At 41.8% G+C, this 18777-nt stretch overlaps 1 protein-coding gene across 1 annotated transcript in view; it reads right to left on the bottom strand.

Annotated features, from left to right (window-relative positions):
* Positions 1 to 3609: 3609 nt before the first annotated feature.
* The window catches only part of PRCP (prolylcarboxypeptidase), a 29123-nt gene continuing 13955 nt past the window's right edge, over positions 3610 to 18777 (bottom strand). Inside the window, exons 2-9 of the mRNA XM_059838515.1 lie at positions 16775 to 16915; positions 15591 to 15692; positions 15077 to 15258; positions 14250 to 14407; positions 13475 to 13647; positions 11969 to 12133; positions 10640 to 10827; positions 3610 to 6307 (exon numbers count right to left, since the gene is read on the bottom strand). Coding sequence (XP_059694498.1) covers positions 6103 to 6307; positions 10640 to 10827; positions 11969 to 12133; positions 13475 to 13647; positions 14250 to 14407; positions 15077 to 15258; positions 15591 to 15692; positions 16775 to 16915 — 1314 coding nt within the window. The 3' untranslated portion in view covers positions 3610 to 6102. The remainder of the gene's footprint in view (positions 6308 to 10639; positions 10828 to 11968; positions 12134 to 13474; positions 13648 to 14249; positions 14408 to 15076; positions 15259 to 15590; positions 15693 to 16774; positions 16916 to 18777) is intronic.

Here is an 18777-nt window from a genome sequence, read left to right as displayed (position 1 = left end):
CACCAAGTCCACAGTCAAGGCAGGTAGATGAGATATAGAAGTATAGCTGAGTGCCTGCCTTCATGAGGAAGACACACTGATGTTGAGGTACCTCCTTTTCCTGCGTTGCTCTGCTGGGTGGTGAGAGGAGACTGTGTTTCATTCCATCTGGAAAAGGCAATAGCTCAATATCCTTTTCCTCCTGATGTGCTGTTTTGAGGATGCTCAGAAAACAAATAAGAAAATGCAACATTTGTCTCTGCTGTAAAGCCAAATCCAATTGCTAAAGAGTCCCAGAGCCATTGCTTGCTTTGTTAAATGCCTCAGCAACATGGGGGGTTCTACCTATCTTGCTAACTGTTCCCAACAAGATTTCCTTATGTGTCTAAAACCTGTGCCTTCAGATGGATGCAGGGAAACCAAAGAATCACAAGCACAGGCCTATGAACAGCAGAGAAGCTGAACACCACCAGGCTGGTGCCAGCCAAGGTCCAGCTATGGCTGCATCCCACAGCATCACCCTTTGGCACTGTCCTCCCTCCCGTGCTCAGGCACCACCCTGCAAAAACTTGTCAGAAGGTGCAAACCTTTCCAAGGGGTTCATATGGAAAACTTAGGGTCTAAAGCCCTGGATCTGCACGGGTAGGGCTGCTCACTCAAAGCACAAAACCAGACAGGGTCTTATCATCCAAGGAACTGCAGACAACTTCACCACACGCTCAGAAAGGAGAGTGCATTCTTGTATTCCATGTTGCAGGGAGTGTGGTTTTGCAGGAGGGCAAAAAAGGAGGACCCTCTATTCAGGTGGCAGTCAAAGGGAGCAGAGAGTGCTCAGCCTCCTGCCGGAATTGGCCCTGTATTGGTTACACCCCCAGCTATTTGAGGTAAAACTTGGCCTCTCAAAGCTCTCTGCCTCTCTCCTGTGCCTTTGTATTCTCTAGAAGGTGAAGCGTAAGGGTATAAAAAGCTGCAAACAAGTTCCTACCTCTGGAGACCAGGCATTTACTCTAAGAAAGAAAGACCAATTGCTTCCCAGAGCATTGTCCACCCACATTAGAGAAAGGATTAAGCAGATACATTCAGCTATTCTAACAGATTTTCTTTAAACCTTGAATACGCCTCTCACACTTGGTAAGATAATCACATTAGTTTTGTCATTAAAAGATCCCTTTTATAGAAAGTACCTAAACCGCTTAAACCACCCAGAGAGGTCGCATACATTAGAAAACAACAAGACAAACGGAAGGGATTTGCTATTCCCGGCCTCAGTGTTTCACTGCCCCTACTTTTTAAACTGGGGGATGGAACCAAAAGGTTTTTCAAATCACCAGCGGAGGGAAGAGCCCCTGAGAGCTGCCCCCACCCGCAGGAAACATTGGGGTACAGCACTGAGGACTTGGGAGAGAACCCTGTTACACATGGAGCTCCCACGGGTCACACCCAAAGCACCCCCACCGCTGATTTTCCTCTGCTGAATATCCAGCACCCAAAACCCAACTGCAAGAGCAGCCACCGCTGAGGCTGAGCTATTATTGCCTTGCAGAGCACTGCTGTGAGGTGCTCTGTGCTGAAGGAGCACATCCTCCCTCCTCCCTGGTGAGGTGCAGCAAGGACAGAGCAGTCCCCACCTCAGCAGGGTTCAGGGTAGGAATGCAGTGAGCTGCCAGCAATCTAACTCTGCTGCAAAGCAATTTCTTCATTGGGCTTGTATGGAAAGTGTACAGAGATGGACGTTGCCTTAAGGCATGTGGATGAAATGGTTTCAGATTTACTGGCAAAATGAAGTTGGGCTGGGGGGTAAAACAAGAAAGGCTTATGTTCCTGCTGGAGGCTGTACTGGGAAATCAAGGAATGCAAACAATACAGGAGCACAAGTCTTCTCAGACCAGTGGAAGCTCCAGTGCCCAGCATCTTTAGATGATAAATCTGGATTATTTTTTTTTAACAATAGAAGGGAAATTTAAAAGCACTTAAGCACTGTTAATTTACTGCAGATATCTTCAGTTCATATTTTTTTGCCACTGCTTCACTGTACATTTTCTGCTAACCTGCACTGCCAAAACAAACCATTTTAGGTTTTTTGACATGGACAGTCTTAAAAAAAGACAGATTTGCAGTCATCTTTGTGAAACCAAGGCTTTGGTTTAAAAACACACAGAGATTTAGATTATTTAAATTAAAAAAAAAACGTAGAGGCTACAGTAGAAACACGCAGTAAGATGCCAGTTAGAGCGTATAACAATGATGCTCTGAATCAACAGGGGAGAGCTAAAAATGGAGGCTTGGAGTACACAATCCCCTGTATTTTTTCATCCCATGTTTAGTGGTTTCATAGTGTCCTCCTGACTGCCAGAAAGGCACAATGATTCCACCACTAGTCCTGCAAGGAACTAAAATATCCAAGAGTCTCTGTGCTGTCTTTAACCTACATAAAGCTCTTTAGGTTACTCATTATTCCTTAGAGATTCAATTCACAACAGCTAAATACCCCTTTTAAGAGCAGTGGTAGAAAAAGAAATCCCTTTATTTAAAGCATAATGACATTTTTTGCAACATCCTTGGTGGGCAGACAGCATGGGAGACAAAAATTCTCACTTTTCCTGTGATTTGGAATCCATGCTCCAGGAGGGAGTTTCCTATCTATACTCGCTTTTGATGATGAAATATTTGATCATCTTCAAAATTAAAATTATCCTACAAACAAAAGGAGTTGCAGAACCTATTTAGCTCCTTCCCAAGAGTCTGCAGCCTTAGCGCTGCCCTGCTAACTATTTGGTTAAAACCTCCCCTTGTCAGGTCAGGGGAGATTACAGATCTGTCCTCACAACCTTCCTCAGTATGGACATGTGGGAAGTGCGTGTTTGCCTGGGAAAGCTTTCAAAAGGAAAATGGACTTTTCCCATTATAGGTAGCTTGACTGCATTCAGCGTGGTCACCTACAGAGAACAACCAGCTCATACACCTGCTCCTCACCACAGCCAAAGCTCTGAAGTGAGAAACTCCCAAAGGGGCGCAGACTCACCATCTGTCATCCTGACTGCCATGTGTGTGACTCGAGGATTCCTGTAAGCAGCTCTCCCCCCACTCCTCAAGAGCTCAAGAGTCAAGTACAAACCAGACAATGTCACTTGCACAACCTGGAATCTGCCAAAGCATAAAAATTGATGTCCCTGCAAAACAAAATCCAGTTTCAGAAACTCATCATTATTTTAATGCATTTTTATTGATACAAACTGCAGGCTCACCACTAAGCTTTGGGGAAAACATGAACTCTTTTTCCTTCTGCATTTTTTCCCAGTGAGTAAGAAACATACAATCCTAAATTCCAGTAATTTCTGACACAAGCCAAGGACTTACATAAGCCTGAGATGAAGTATGGCCCATCATCATATGCCTGGAAAGATCCATTGGCCATTGGTTATGGCCCAAGTCGTTCTCATCTGTATGACATACACAGTAGAGCTAACATTTAGATAAGGTAGCCAGACCACAAGGCAGTCCCTTGGTAGCATTCAGAGATGTGTACATGGATTTTAAGATTAATTCTGAATGTTTGAGATAAATAAGACCTACTCAGCTTGACGGGAAAAAAGCAAAATCAATTAAAAATATCATAAAAACCAATAAGAACCTGATCCAAAGTGCACTTTAATCAGTCTCACAGACAGAAACTGTACGGAACATTAAAGAGTATTAACACTCCCCCCAAACAAACACAAAACACAAACAAAACCTCTCTGAAAAAAAATTTTCCAAGTGTCATTTCACAAAACTTAAAACTGAAAAATTGCAAGTTGTCCTAAATGTTGTTGAAGGTAACTTTTTTTGCTTATGAAAGGAGTGCAAAGAGAAAGAAGAATGAAATTTTAAATTTCTTATGCAGCTTGAAACTAAAAAGTGTTTTCCATACAACAAAGCAGCAGCTGTTTCCTGAGACAGTAAGTTCACTAGCAGGGGAGAGAGAGGAGACACAAGCTGACTAACAATATACAGTAGCTGTTCATTTGGCTGTTCACATCTTTATCCATACAACATGGAAATGCTTATTCCAAAATTTTCACTTGGAGTAGCACCCTGAGCAATCAGTGGATTAGTGGGTGCCTAAATTAGAATCCCCCAAATTAGTGGGGACTAATTGGACCCGGCATCTTGTTTGCTCAAGTAAATAATTTCTGATCCCCAAATTTATACTAAGTCTTACAGGTTTCATTCCTCACCCCGCAGTAAACCAGGACATTACCACAATCAATTAATGTGTGAGAAGATACAACAGTATTTCTAAAAACTTTGCTGTAACATAATTGATTAAAAACCAATACATTTTGTTTCAAAAGAATCAAGGATATGTTGTTCTAAAGCCCATGAGTGAGAGTCTGGAGTATATTTACAGCAAAAACTGGAACTATTGGACAAGGGGAACACCAACAGCTTTCAGTCAACATGTTTCAGGCAAATCCTACACAGCTCATCCTTTAGCCCTGGCCTTGTTCTCTGGAGTCTCTAAATTACCTCGCTCAAAAGCACAGCAATGTTCTGACTGCAGAGTCTGAACATAAATGCCATGTTTAACACAAGATGAGGAAAAAGACAATCTATTGGAGAGAAGAAACACAGGAGTGTTTGGAAAGATAAAAATTCAGTGTTGGGCTCTCTTTGTTCCCAGAGGACAGGAGGAGACTAGAAACAGAAAAGGCCACCTGGAATCTTAGGAATATACTCAACTGTCAGGCATATCACCAAAGCTGAGAAAACTTTTTAAGAGAGATGGAATTTTAAGAGTCTGGGGACATGAGTTCTTGCCTGAGTCATTCTAAAACGCAGTTGTCCTTTAAACTGCAAAGAATCCTTTCTGAAGAAGGACTGCAGTGTGAATGAAGCCAAAGCTGGAGAACAAGGGGATTGCCCCAGCCATTTATTAATGTCAGATATGCTGTCTCATGAATCAGGGCAGTTTGTCTGGTTTGGAAGCCTTACAGAAAGCCCAGTGCACCTGGCTTGGTGAGCTCAGCATCAGACTTTAGGCTGATCCAAGGGAATAGCTGCATTCTGTGTTTTCAATAGTTTGTCCAGCAAACAAATTTTTTTAAAAGGCTTTTATTGAAGAGCCATCAGCAAACAGATCATGCAGAATTTGAACAATACACAGAAAGGAGGGGAGGAAAGAACCCACACAAGGCACAGCCCCAATTATTTGTCACTTCATAAAATGTAGCCAGCACAAGTGTCACATTTGCTCTTCAAGAGAATAGATTCAAAAGCTTCCTGATTTTAAAAAGCTAAGTATTTGTAAGGGATACACACACATACACATACAAAATATACTCAGTTTTCTTTGGTAACCATCAGCACAGACAGTGAAGATATCTGAGAATTAGGACTCATAGCAAAAGAAGTAGTAAAATCTTGATGCAGATTCTGCATACTCAGCCAGTTATCAGCAGAGTGAGTCCGGGCCCAGCCCTGACCATTCAGTACAGCACAGAATACAAAAATCCACTGATTAATAAGCTGCTGGAAAACTAGGTACGACAAAAGTTGTATATTTATTTTCCAACACTGATTCCAAAGGATAAGAGCTGGTAAGGGCTGGGTAAGGGTTTAGTTTCCTTACAAACAGCACAGCCACTTTCCCTAGGCCCTCGCTACATCTCCACCAAACATCACAGTAAGATGTGATTTCTGTTCCCTCATTATCTCCACCAGCAGAGGATGTCTGAAATTCAATCACACTGGAGGCAGCAAGAGTTTCACCACCAACAGCACTCCCATGTAATCCCCTGTTGAATACACCAGCAGTTGGAACAATCACTCAGCCAAGTGAGGAGAAGAGCAACAAGCCTAGAACAGGAACCCATTACAGTGCAGTAAAGTAAAGCATTTCAGAAGAGCAGAAGAGGAAAGCAAACCAGAGCAGGCAGCTCAATCCATGCACTTTGACTGGAGTTTAGCATCTGAGCATGCTCTCCATCCATCTGCTGCCTGCCTCTCTCATGGACACGAGCCACGGTGACCACTGTGGTGCAGGTGAGGAAGGAAATGCTCCAATGACCGTAACACAAGGCCTGGCCCTACTCCCAGCAAAGCCAAGAGAGGTGTAATGGCCACAGTTGTTGCAGTACCACTTCAGTGGCTGTGCCTGGCATTTTCAATCCACTCCTTCATGAGGCAGATCTCCATGGCTCGAGCTTGCTGCACAGACTCGGGGTCCAAAGGGTTGCGGCTGCGTAGGTCCAGGTGATGGGCTCCATCCGGGATCACAACGGCCACGAGGGAACTGGTGATGTTCTGGGTCACCCCACCCGCAGACCATGGGTCCAGGCCACCATTGCTGTAAGGAAAGACTATTTCATTAGGGTACATGTGCACAGCAGTCAGCAGCAAAGCTGCAGCTCACATCAGTATTTCTACTAGTTTTGCATGTGCAGTGACAGAAACGGAGCTCAGCCCTGTCTTAATGTCCTGTGCCCACCCCTCTGCTAAGAAGTAACTTTTTGACAGAGGTAAGGAGCTATCAGCAGCTCAGGCAAGGCTACACTTCTCATTAATTATCTACTAATTCAGATAATAACCTATAAAAGTGCAAAAGTCTCTGAAGAGAAATCTCCTGCCACCTGGAATTGTCATTAAAGTCTCAGGTTTCCCTCTGCCAAAACGTGCCCCAACTCCCAAAATGAAGCACTTCGCTTTCCTTCTTCACAGTCTGCCATAAACAAATTACTCACTGGACCCTTCAGAGCTGAATTTTTAGGAAGTTCTACCTTTTGCTGTTTCAGCTGAGTGCCAACCTGGTTTTGCAAAGAAATGCTTGGATGGTTTGTTAGCGCACTGACTTTAATAACAACCATATGAAAATGAAGATTATATCCTTTAAAAAACTGTCTAAACTGACTCTTCCTCTGTGACAGGACAACTTAATACCATTTACTCCCCCTCCTCCCTCATCCTAGATCAATTTTAAAAATTCCTTACAATATAGATACGGTTCCAAATAATAGTCCAGAGAGCAGGCTAACGGCTCGGCTGGGAGAGAGCTTTCCATCTCTCATTCCTAGCTTTGCACTTGACCCAATAACCCCTATTACATCTTATTTTCCTTTACTGCAATGACCTTCCCACACATGGCCCATCTTTCTGCACAAAGAAAGCAACATCCATATACTTGTGGAACTACACAAAACTAGATCTGTTTCTCACTTAACACACCGGACCTGCCCACAAAAGGAAATGTCAGAGATGGGCTGAGGTATAAGAGGGTAAATTTCTAGAGGAAGCTAAAGAATTAAAACATCCTTGACACAGAGATATGCAGCTAGAAAAATACCACAATGGTAGCAACAGAAAATAACAGTAAAATAATGCATTTTTAAAAAGCTTTTTTAGAAATAACCAGAAGTAAAAACCTGGAGTCTAAACTACTATTTTACTTTTTTCACCACTGAAAAAAACCCAAAACAACTAAGTAACTTGAGTTTATGTAGTTCTTTATTTTCAGTGATTCTAAATATGACTTAGGACAAGAGAAACATTTTGTATCTGCAATACAAAAAGCATTGAGAGCTGCCCAATAAGCCAAAAGCATTGGATTTAAAAGGTCACCTGAATCAGCAGAGCACCTTGGCAACAGGGGAATGAGTTGCTGAGAGACCCATGATGCACATGAACTTGGATCTTTTGGTCCCAGTCATGTGGAAGCTAAGCATGCCACAGGCTTTTCTGTGAGCTTCTGGCTACATCCTCTGCATTTCCTTCCAAAGGATGGCACCAGAGGCACTGATGCAGTTTGGGAAGTGAAACTTGAAGGGAGGGGGGATGGAGGGCTCACCACAAAATCATAAATCTTTATAGTTTTTGCAGATGAAGATAATTCCAACTGGAATCAATTATTTATGTGTTAAAACTAAGCAAGCTTTTAAGTACTCAGTTGCCCCTGTCACAGGACAGGAATTTCCCAGTATAAACCAAGGAAGCAAAAGAAGAGAAAGAATAAGTCAGCCATTTCTTTCTAGCAGTGGCCAAGCAAGCAGGACTTCAGAAAAAAAACTAATGCAAAAATCAGCATGCTAGTCCTGTTTTCAATTCATATACTTCCTTGACAGCATTCACAGGGTTCTGCCTATCCCACAGCACACAGTTCCCTTTCCTGTATTTTCTTCAGCCCTCCTGTCCTGCCCAGAAGTTTTACACAATTGTAGCAGCACTGTCTGTGCATCCTTTTTTAACATGACCACCCTCCACAATTGTCATGTTTCCTGTTATCTTTTTTCTCTAACCTTTTCTCTTCAGCAACACATTGTTCTGTCTTCTCTTCTCTGCCTCCATTCCTTTCTTTAGTGCTAACAATTCTCCCATCTGCACACAGCACCAGAATCTCTTAAAACAGAGCCTTCACTTTCTGCCTCTCCTGTGCCAGTGCAGGACTGGATATGTGGTGCCTTGACTTAGAAGCCTACAACCTAGGTGTGATTCACTGAGATTGAAAACCCCCATTTTTAGACTGTGCACACCAAATTTCATACTGTCTGATATAACCTGGGCTGATTCTGAATACCACAGTACACTGATGATGAGACACCACAACTGCTACAAGCTCTCTGCCACCACATGTAGGAGCAGTGTTAAAATGTCACTTCCCACCACTGTGCAACACTTCCACAACAAGTACACAGCATGTTCTCATAAGAGGAGGGGAAATTGCTGGAAAGGAAAGGGGAAACAGTGTTCTGAAACCCCCAATTTCCTCAGACTAGTTTTAATAAAGGGGTACTGCCTAGAACAGGCAAGTACCACCTGCCCACAGCCTAAGTAACCACTTGCACACTACATTACTCCAGGAAGGTACCAGACTGGCAATGGAATTCCCTGCATTAATCCCACACAGTACAAACAACAGTGTGACTGTGCAGAGTGATGTACTGCCCACAGAGGGAGAAGCAGCAGCACCAGTTTGAGCATCCTGGCCAAATCCCACTGCGTCTGGATAAATCCACCCTACAGTGGTTCTCTTTAGATGGAGTACTTTTCCCTTCCTGCTCTACACTGTTGTGCAAGTTGCCTGTCACTTGAAACACAGTCCTTTTCACCCCACAGGGAGCCACATCCCCTGGTAAACACTGGGATGTTTTTTGTAAAGCACTCTGCAGTGTTTGAGGATAAAAGGCTCTTATATAAAATGTACAGTGTTGACAATGTATTTGTTTGAAGAGAAACATCCCAGCTTGAGATCCAAAAGCTTTGTGTGTACAGCACTACTTTAACATTCATTTGGTTGCTTTCAGGCTTTTCTCATTTCCAGCTCCTTCAGCTGGCATAAATTCTTAAACCCTTATTTAGATTTGTTTGTTTGTCTATCGCTTACAAAGCAGATTTCCACAGTACAGAGCTGTGCAGCCTTGGAAATAAGCAACACTCCGCAGAAACTAAGTGAAACCAACAAATTTTTTTTATTAAAAAGTTTTCCAAAAATGGGTGGGATTTCTCCCTCCAGAGTAGATATCCTGCTGGGACAGAAACAGCAAGAGGCAAACAAGAGGAAAGCAAAAGGCCTTTGCAGCCAAACAGACCGACACTAACAGCTGCAATCCAGAAAATAATCCCCAATTCAAGTGAGAACTTTCTACTTTTAAAATGCATACCTGTCTACCACATTCAAAAGACTGATTCTGAGCTTGCTTTGTAGAAGTGGCAACGTGTATTATGAAAAGGCCTTGCAAAATTTTAACCAGAGCACAGAGGAATACATATCCAGGAGCTTCCCACAGAGGGCAATGGGTACAGCAAGTCAGGACTCCTGAGGTCTATGGGTTTGTGGAACACCTCCCACCCATGTAAGATGGATAGACAATACTCACCTGGATCACCTCACAGCATAAGTAAAAACCACATGAACCTTCTTTTAAAGACAGCAGAGTTTAATGCTAAAAGTCAGGGAAGTGAAGGCTGAATAGAGAGCAAGCACCATGGACTAGTTTTTTGTGCTAGACTGAAACATTTCTTCACTTTTTGTCCACATACAAAGATGTTTCAGACAAACTTTTGTTGTATTACCAGCATTCCTTACAAAAATAGAGACATCTTTGTATCTGGATCTTACGCAAGTTTGTTGAAACTTGCCTAAATGCCACTAAAAGAAAAAGCTGTTGGCAGTAATAGAAAAGCTCCCAAAGTTACTTCCCTCTCTTTTCTGTATTAAAGGGAAAAAGGAATGCCATGCCAGCTCCTTCACAAGGCTATCACTCAGAGCAGTAATTTTGGTGACCAAGATTCTGTGTTATAGCTAGAACTCATTTAGACTTTCCTTTTGTGTGTAAAGCAAGAGGGCTTTGGGTTCATAAAAACAGGAATTCACCAGCATGGGAAACCTGGAATTTGGCCACAAGGTAAGAAGGAATCCACATGGAAAGAAGATGTTTGGCAGAATCCCAGCTCAGATGCTTCTTTTAGAGTCACACAGGCAGTAATAGAACAGTTGGCTTCTTTGGCCACTGCAGACTGACCATTTTACTCTCAATAGCAACACAAAGCATGCCCATCATTTATTCAGCTGGAGTGCTGGAGACAGATCCCTGTGCTATTATCCCTTTGCTATTTGGAGTAGAAACCCACTACACTAGAAACCCAAACTGGTGGAGGACTCTACACCACCAGTTGAAACAAGGCTTACCTGAAGATGATGTTGCTGTGTGAACTGATGTTTTTTCCTCCATACATAGAAAGAATCCAAGAGAGGCGAGGCCTCACTCCCCACATCCTGTAACACTCTTCTGAAAGTGCATCAAAGTCCCACTTCTGAGGCTCAAACATGTCATGGACACCATCTGTGCACAAGGGCATCACCATCTCAGTGCAAGCCTGAAAGAAAGGGCAGGTCAATAAAGTACATTCTGAGGAGAACATCCAACAGCTGTTACTGCAGTATTTAAAAAGGCAGGCTCAAAGAGCATTGGATCAGTAATTACTACCTACCTGCTACAGAATCATTTAGGCTGGAAAAGACCTTGTAAGACTGAGTTCAACCATAAACCAAAAAGTGCAAAGTCCACCTCTAAACCATGTACCTAAGTGCACAGAATCTTTTAAAAAACTCCAGGATGGTGACTCCACCATTTCCCTTTGTAGCCCATTTCAGTGCTTGACATTTTTCCTAATATTCAATCTACATCTCCCCTGGTACAGCTTGAGTCCATTTCTTCTCATTCTATTGCTTGTTACTTAAGAGACAGAAACCCACCTACCCACAATCTCCTTTCACAAAGTTGTACAGAGCATTAAGGTCTTTCTTCAGCCTCCTCCTTTTCTCCAGGTTAAACATCTCAGTTCCCTCAGCAGCTCCTCACCAGACTTGTGCTCCAGACCCCTCCCCAGCTCCGTTGCCCTTCTCTGGACACGCTCCAGCCCCTCAATGTCCTTCTTCCAGTGAGGGGCCCAGAACTGAGCACAGGATTGGAGCTGTGGCATCACCAGTGCCCAGTACAGGGGGACAGTCACTGCCCTGCTCCTGCTGGCCACACCAGTGCTGATGCCACTGGCCTTCTCGGCACACGCTGGCTCATGTTCAGCTGCTGCTGACCAGCACCCCCAGGGCCTTTTCCACCAGGCAGCTTTACAGCCACTCTGCCCTCAGCCTTTAGCCCTGTCTGGGGTTGTTGTGACCCAAGTGCAGGACCCACCACTCGGCCCTGTCAGACCTCATCCAACTGACTGCCCTACAACTTATAATTGTCTGCTGTACATTATTTTCCAGTCTATACGAACAGCTGAACTTCAGCAAGTAGCTAGATAATGAAGATACAATCTGAACCTCCTGGGAAAGCTGCTTTTCTTTTCTGCCTTGCCTTCCCCACTACAATCACGCTTGGTTTGTGATTATGTTTGTCATCAGTACACATCAATACTTCTGGCACAATATATTGACAGCTAAATGACAATTCTCATCAGCTCTAGATTAAAAAACCACCACTGACTTGCAGTTTATAAAGATTAGTGAGCATACCTGGTAGTACCAACCCATTTCACCCAGACTCTTTGTTGCAGTCTGCGACACATCTAAGCAGGAGGCCTCTCCTGTATAATTGTAATATAAATTTACTGCCTGGAAAACATTCTGCAGCAACAATTTGTCAGAAAGACTGGGATCCTTCAAGAACTTGCAGACTTCCTGCAATGAAGAGATAAGAAGTCGTCTCAATCTACAGGAATTAAATATTAATACATGACACCTGGTAGGATATTAATTTCTCTCCCAAGTACAATCAGACCACTTCCAGAAAGTGTCTATGAAGTTAGACACCCTGATTATCACAAAATGCAGTATCATATATGTGTAGTGCATGCTACTATGAGGAACCTGAAACTTTTTATTTCCTGACTAAAATTTTTTTTAAAACCCAACAGTTCCACTTTAATGTTTCATTCCCTAAATTTTTCAATCCATTTTCCATACTTTAAAATAAATTATATTTAATAAATAGTATTTAGTACCTCTGTAATTAAAGACAGCACATACAGATATCTAACAGAGAAGCTCCAGGTATTGACTGGGGTTCCCTGCAGTTTGAAGTAGGTAGCTCACAAGAGGGAACAGATTAAACAACATACATACAAACATCCAGCTACTCATTAACATTGGAAAAGACCTCCAAGATCAAGTCCACATTTCCCTCCCCATTTCTTGCCCTCAGGGTCCTAACAGAGCTACTGTTTCAGAAAATAAAGTAACTTAACAGCTTATATAAATCAGATTTCATACATTAGTAGTGTGCAGATGGGCAGTGGCCTTTTCTGGGTTAGGTTTATAAGCAGAAATAATTTTCAAGGTGTTTATCCTGCTCTTTGCAGACAGCCACATAGGACAGATTAATTTCCCTCTCTCCTCCATCAGGCAGCTCTGGGAAAGATTTTGTTTTATAATTAACTACTGTCTAAAATACTTACCTGCCTTACACTCTAACCCAAAGTCCTGCAGGGAAATTCAGCCAGAGTCTTAAAAGAATAAGAACACTTCAAGGAGAAACAGAACTGCACAAGCAAAGCCTTTCAAGTGTAAAAAGAGGTTCTGCTTTGAGAAGGGACCCTCCAAGAAACGTATTTGTGGAGATATGCATTTTCTCTCTCACTAGTTTTCCCACATCCAAAAGGACATGGGCTCAAAACTTGCTCAGTTGCAAGCTCTGTCAGCTAAGTCTCACATCAGAAACTCTAATTGCATGTGCTTTTTGTGCAGCATTTCTGCTACTCAAGAACAGCTCTGCAGGGCAGCTGAGGTTTCTCAGTCACCCCTGGCATTTTTTTTTCTCCTGGGCTGTTGATATAACCTGTTAGACCTACAAGGGGCAGTTAGGCAACAAACCAAGATATGCACAAGGTATCTTGGTTGTCTTTTCTCAGCCCATTGCTTCTTTGGAGCCAAGAAAACAAAGGAAAAGGTGGAAGCTAGGAGAGGACGAGAGAATTAATTAAACCAAATAATCAGTTCTAAAAGATATTGATTCTAAATTACCTGTATAGGCCAAGCTGGCAGAGGCTGCAAGAAGTCAGCTTTATAGGGATAATTCACCATAGCCAAGTTTACCCATGTTTCACTCAGCCAATTTTTCAATACAGCAGCATCCTGAGGAGTTTTTAAGGGGCTGCACAAATGAAATGCATTGGAAAGCCACTGCAAACCTGCATCTGTAATAAAAATAAATGAATAAAACATTATTTAATGTATTGTACTATTAACACATACGTCAGTTGTGCTGCTACTAAAAAAACATTTTCGCTTAGCCTAACTAATTTAGGGAAATTATTCCACACACATACAAGCACAGCAGATGAAATTTTAGTCAGCACCTCACTGTAACCTCTTTTCAGGTAGCTGTATAACCACAAAATCACTTAGGTTAGAAAAGATCCTCGAGTCCAACTGAATCCCCGTCATTGAGTTCATAGCGACTGCAGTTGTTTTCTTTTCCTGAATGCCTCAGTTGGCAAAGTACTTTTTTTACAGTAATAACTATCTGACCTATTTTGTCAGAAGGAATATTAGCCTTGAGGTTCTGTTTTTAAGTCTGTGCTTATCTGACCTTAGGAATGTTTGGACCTAGATTCTGCATCCCACCAGGCCTGAAAGAAGTTTGTGACACAACAAAACAGGCATTTAAAAGTACTGCTACATTGAAGTTTTCAATACTAGCAGCAGAGTTTCACAAAACCCAATATATACACAGGTGAAAGTCACAACACACTCCTGATCTTTACTATCCTTTGAAAAAGCACTGGTGAGGTCTTACCTGTTGAGGAAAGGTGGTTAATAGCATTCCAGGAATTCCGGATGCTCTCTGAGCAGCCCTTGCCACTCTTTTTGAAATCATTGGTCACAATGCTGAAAAATGTGCCACAGGGAACCAGATCACCAAACTGCCAGATTGGGGCAGAGGCAGCCAGAGCTCTGCAAAGGGACAGAAAAAGATCCTGAACCCCTGTAAAATGGACTTCCATACCCCCCCAATAACCACTATCTAGGCAGCATTTATAATTCAGCTTGGACACTGGGCTCTAGGTGAACCAACCATAATGCTGCAAAATTATTCCACAGGTAGGTATGCAAAAGGCTGCTGCAGGATCTAAGTCTTGGACACTGGTACAACAATATCAGCAAAGAAAAGGTAGAAATTCAGACTTGATTACTTTATTGTTTTTCATTCTCATCTATCAGTTTGGTCTTTCTCACTAGGCATCGTGTGAACTCAAATGAAGAGAGGCCCAGTCCATGAAAATATACTCTCTAGCTTGTTTCCAAGAGGGTGACTAGGGTGTTGAAGAGATTAAAGACCTGCCTAATGTCTGGAGACCCTAAAAAATTAGGTGCCAAGTCAGTGTTGTTTTCACAAATTTAACAGATAACTCTAACAAAATACACCATCCAGTACCTGCTGACTGACTGTTGCCTTTGTTAGGCAAACAGCACCTCTTCCCAAATTCTAAGTAACTTGAATCCTTCTCCCAGTACTGAAAAATTCAAGCCAGCTTGAATTATGGTACTTCTCCCAGAACAGTAATATTTACAGCACAGCAGTAACAAATGCCTGCTCTGTTTAAGCAGGAGGAGCACACTCACCCAACCACCACATGGGGATACTTCATCCTAAACCAGGCTGCAAGCATTCCTCCATAAGATCCTCCAATAGCTATGACTGGACTGTGCTTGGCTCCTGCAATGGTTGTCTTTAAGTACTCAACAAGTACTGCAAAGTCTGCCAGAGCTTGTTCTGATGTCAGGTAATTGAGATGCTTGGAATCCTGAGAGAAAGAAGGCAGGTTATGGACAGCACAAGTGATTTCCAGCAAAAGCCTTTCTATTCCCCATAGCAGCTACAGCTAAAATCAGGGGTACAGCTAAAATCACAAGTCTAAATCTGTGCCTGAGAACAAATGAAATATTCTTTGCTGGTGTCCCTTGAAGCATGAAAAAGAACCTTCTAGTTTGGTTTTATTTTTTACTCTAGAATTGATAGTTACAAAAGAGTTATATATTACTCACGTTAACACCCAATGCCCTGGCAAGAATTAAAATATGCAGAATTATGTTTGTATGGAATACATTTATTAGGAAGACAAAAGATGACACTTACACTGAAAGATTCATTCCCAAAGGGCAAAGATTCTCCATAATATCTATGTTCAGCAAATACCAACATGGCATTAAGTTCTTCAGCCACGTCCCACATAAAACCCTGGTTGGAGGAAAACAGAGACTGAAAATAATTGATTTAACTTGTTTGAAAGTCTCTAGTTTCAGTCTAGTGTATTCTAATTTTTTTATTAGAAAGATATGACTATCAAAATGCCACTAGAAAGACAGAGTGCAATTTGGTTTTAAGGTATCCTTTAAGCAAGAAAACACACAAAACAGCTATCAGCCCAGGGAAGCTGATATATACAAAGACAGTATGTATAGTTCAATGCTGTGAAATATTAAGTATCCTTGTTTTGTGACTACATAAAGGAAATTTAACAGAACCAGAACTCCTATGGCACAAGCTTAACACACAGGAAATAAAACAGGCTACAGAAAACACAAAATTTGTTTGGCAATAACCCGTAATCTAGAGCATTGCAATACAGTTATTTTCAACTAATAAATAAGTACAATTTGTTATTACTTGTTGATAAGAGTTTGTTACCACCAGCTATGAGAAGAAGCAGACAGAGATCATCGGCTGGCAGCACAAAGCATGCAAGCAGTTCTTGGTGACTTTGAGCTCAGCACATGCCACCTCCTGTCATGTTACTGGACTTTGCATTGAAATGGCTGAAAAAACCCACACACTCCATTCTGCATTTGTATCAGTCAGGGATATAAAAACTTCCACAGGTACTGTAGAGAACAAGAATTATCTGGCTCTGATTTCCAGTTCCCTTCATATTTTTCTTAATAGAGAAACAAAAATCCAAACATGAAAACCTTCCATTTTACTTGGGGAATCTAATGTACTAGGATAAGTTTAATTTGGTCCAAAATTCTGAACTGTTAGCTCAGGGCAACAACGGTGTTTCCTCTAGAAATTTTCTTCACTGCTCCAGGAATTTAATAGAAGTGTATCCCTTTATTTGTTTGGGCTTCAAATAGGACCCTGACCCGCCTTAAACTTTTTCTCTGCTTTTGTTCAGCTTCCTCTTCCTCCTATAACAATCACAGCAACCATTACAAACTTATCCTTCAACGACCTTCTGTGACTGCCTTCTTGCTCCTCCTCTCTTTTTCAGGATGCCATGACTGGCAGGCAGGAGTGTAATCCCACTGTTTCCCACCTACCGTGTTGTTGCAGAACCACTCAATGTCTCCTTCATTGCCTGTATAAAACAGTATTGGTCCATTGTCCCTCTTCCAGTACTGATCTGCTACCAGGTACCTCTGCTGGAATGTACGATTTTCATCAAATCCAAAGTGATCAATCTGTAAGAACAAGCATCAGCAACATGGTCAGAAAGCTAGAACTGATCCTGGAGCACACTGGGAGTGCTGACAGTTACTTAACAGATAAAAAATAAGGTCATTAATTTATATTCCTATTTCATCAAATTATTTCTTCTTTGTGAAAAAAAAAAAAACCAGTCAAAATTACAAGTGTATATACTGAAAGAGAAATGCTATCTTCAGACATTAAGAAAAAAAATCCATGCCCCATTTATAGCATCCTACTTAACAGATATTCTAAATAAATTTAGCAAGCCGGACAAATCTGCTGAGAGGTCACAAAGTACCTCATGCAATAAAACTGTATCAATAAGTAAAAAGAGTCATCACAGCAGGATGTTTTGAGTCTCAGGAAAACCTTACTAGCCTAGTTATTAAAAAAACCCAGCAAACTAAACAAAAAAGAACTCCAAAACTAAAACCAACAAAAATCCCACCTCCTTCTGGCATAAGAATTAAATTTAAACAGATTCTTGTTAGAAAGTGGGTTTTTATTGTTTACCACTGCTCTACAAATATTGCCAGCCTATATACATCATACCCCTTTATCCAAATCCCACAGCGTTAAGACTTATTCTCTCATTAGAAATTCAATTCCTAAGGTCATTTTTTCCAGCTTTTACTCACACTGCTTTGTATTCAACATCCACCTCGACCCTTCCCCTAGAATTCATCCACACTGGAAAGTCGTGCTTTTACAAGTAAATTGCTTTTACATGTAACTCCCTGCATAGGCATAATCTTATTCTGGAATACCCATACAGGCTTTTACCATGAAATATTTAAAAAAAAAAAAATAAAAAAAATCAAAGCAAACCACAGAATTACTTCAGAAGACCTATCCTACTTAATTACCATGTATTCACAATTCTTTACTCTTTTTATTCATCAGCTGAAGATGACCTGTAGCTTCCCAATTTTGACTTTTATCAGCACATCAATTCACCTTTTCCTGTCATAGTTCCCGCTGGTGGTAACAGCCTGACATCTGCTGGCTTGAGGATCTCTGCTCACCCATCCCTCTGCCTTCACAGCCAAACTGCCACACCTCTGAGCTGCTACAGGAAACAAACTTTCACATTCCCTGTTTTGGGAACATCTGCAAGTTAAAGTTGAAGAGCAGCAGATGGCACCCAAACCCAAGCACTTGCTGTTATGACAGTAACATATCCCCTAGGTGGATTCTTTAGGCAGCTCAGAAAAGCCTAGTGCTTGACCTGCAGGATCCAGCTACTCCACACCAGGTACTTTTATTTGCTTTGGGTCAAAGAGAGCACAGAAACTTATTTCATGTACAGTCTTTTGCAAAATGTCTTTTCTGAACTCCCTCAGAGGTTACTCACTCTTGGACTCAAGTGGGAGGATGTGTGTGCTGCAGCTCACTGCTACAACAGCAGGAACAGCTGGAGGTCTGTGCATGGTGTGGACGGACAAGAGACAAAATATTTGCCTTCAATAAGTAACTTGAGTGACGTGACTGCTTCCAGACCCAAATAAAGCTATTTTATGTCCTCTCAAAGTTTTCCTCAAGGAGACCACTTGCTCCTTACTCATAAGTACACGGTGATGCTATCATGTGCATATTTCAGGGCTCTTTCCCTGAACTTCAGTACTGACAGCACACAATGGTTTTGTTTCACACTGACAACTCACCTGCACAGTTAGTAATTTTAGTTTTACCTGCTAAGAGTAATTAAATGCAGAAAGGCAGAACAAGGTCAGCAACTGAGAAAGTCTCTGGTCATAAGACCTTGGGACAATTAAAGAGAACAATCAGTTAAGGCACATCTAAAAAGTCACTGTATAGTTTGAAAAACTCCAACACTGTTAGAAAGTACAAC

This window comes from Haemorhous mexicanus, chromosome 2 (assembly GCF_027477595.1).
Source record: "Haemorhous mexicanus isolate bHaeMex1 chromosome 2, bHaeMex1.pri, whole genome shotgun sequence".
Classification (NCBI taxonomy): Eukaryota; Metazoa; Chordata; class Aves; order Passeriformes; family Fringillidae; genus Haemorhous; species Haemorhous mexicanus.
Note: the sequence above shows the minus strand (reverse complement) of the source record. Positions and strands in the feature narration are given on the sequence as shown.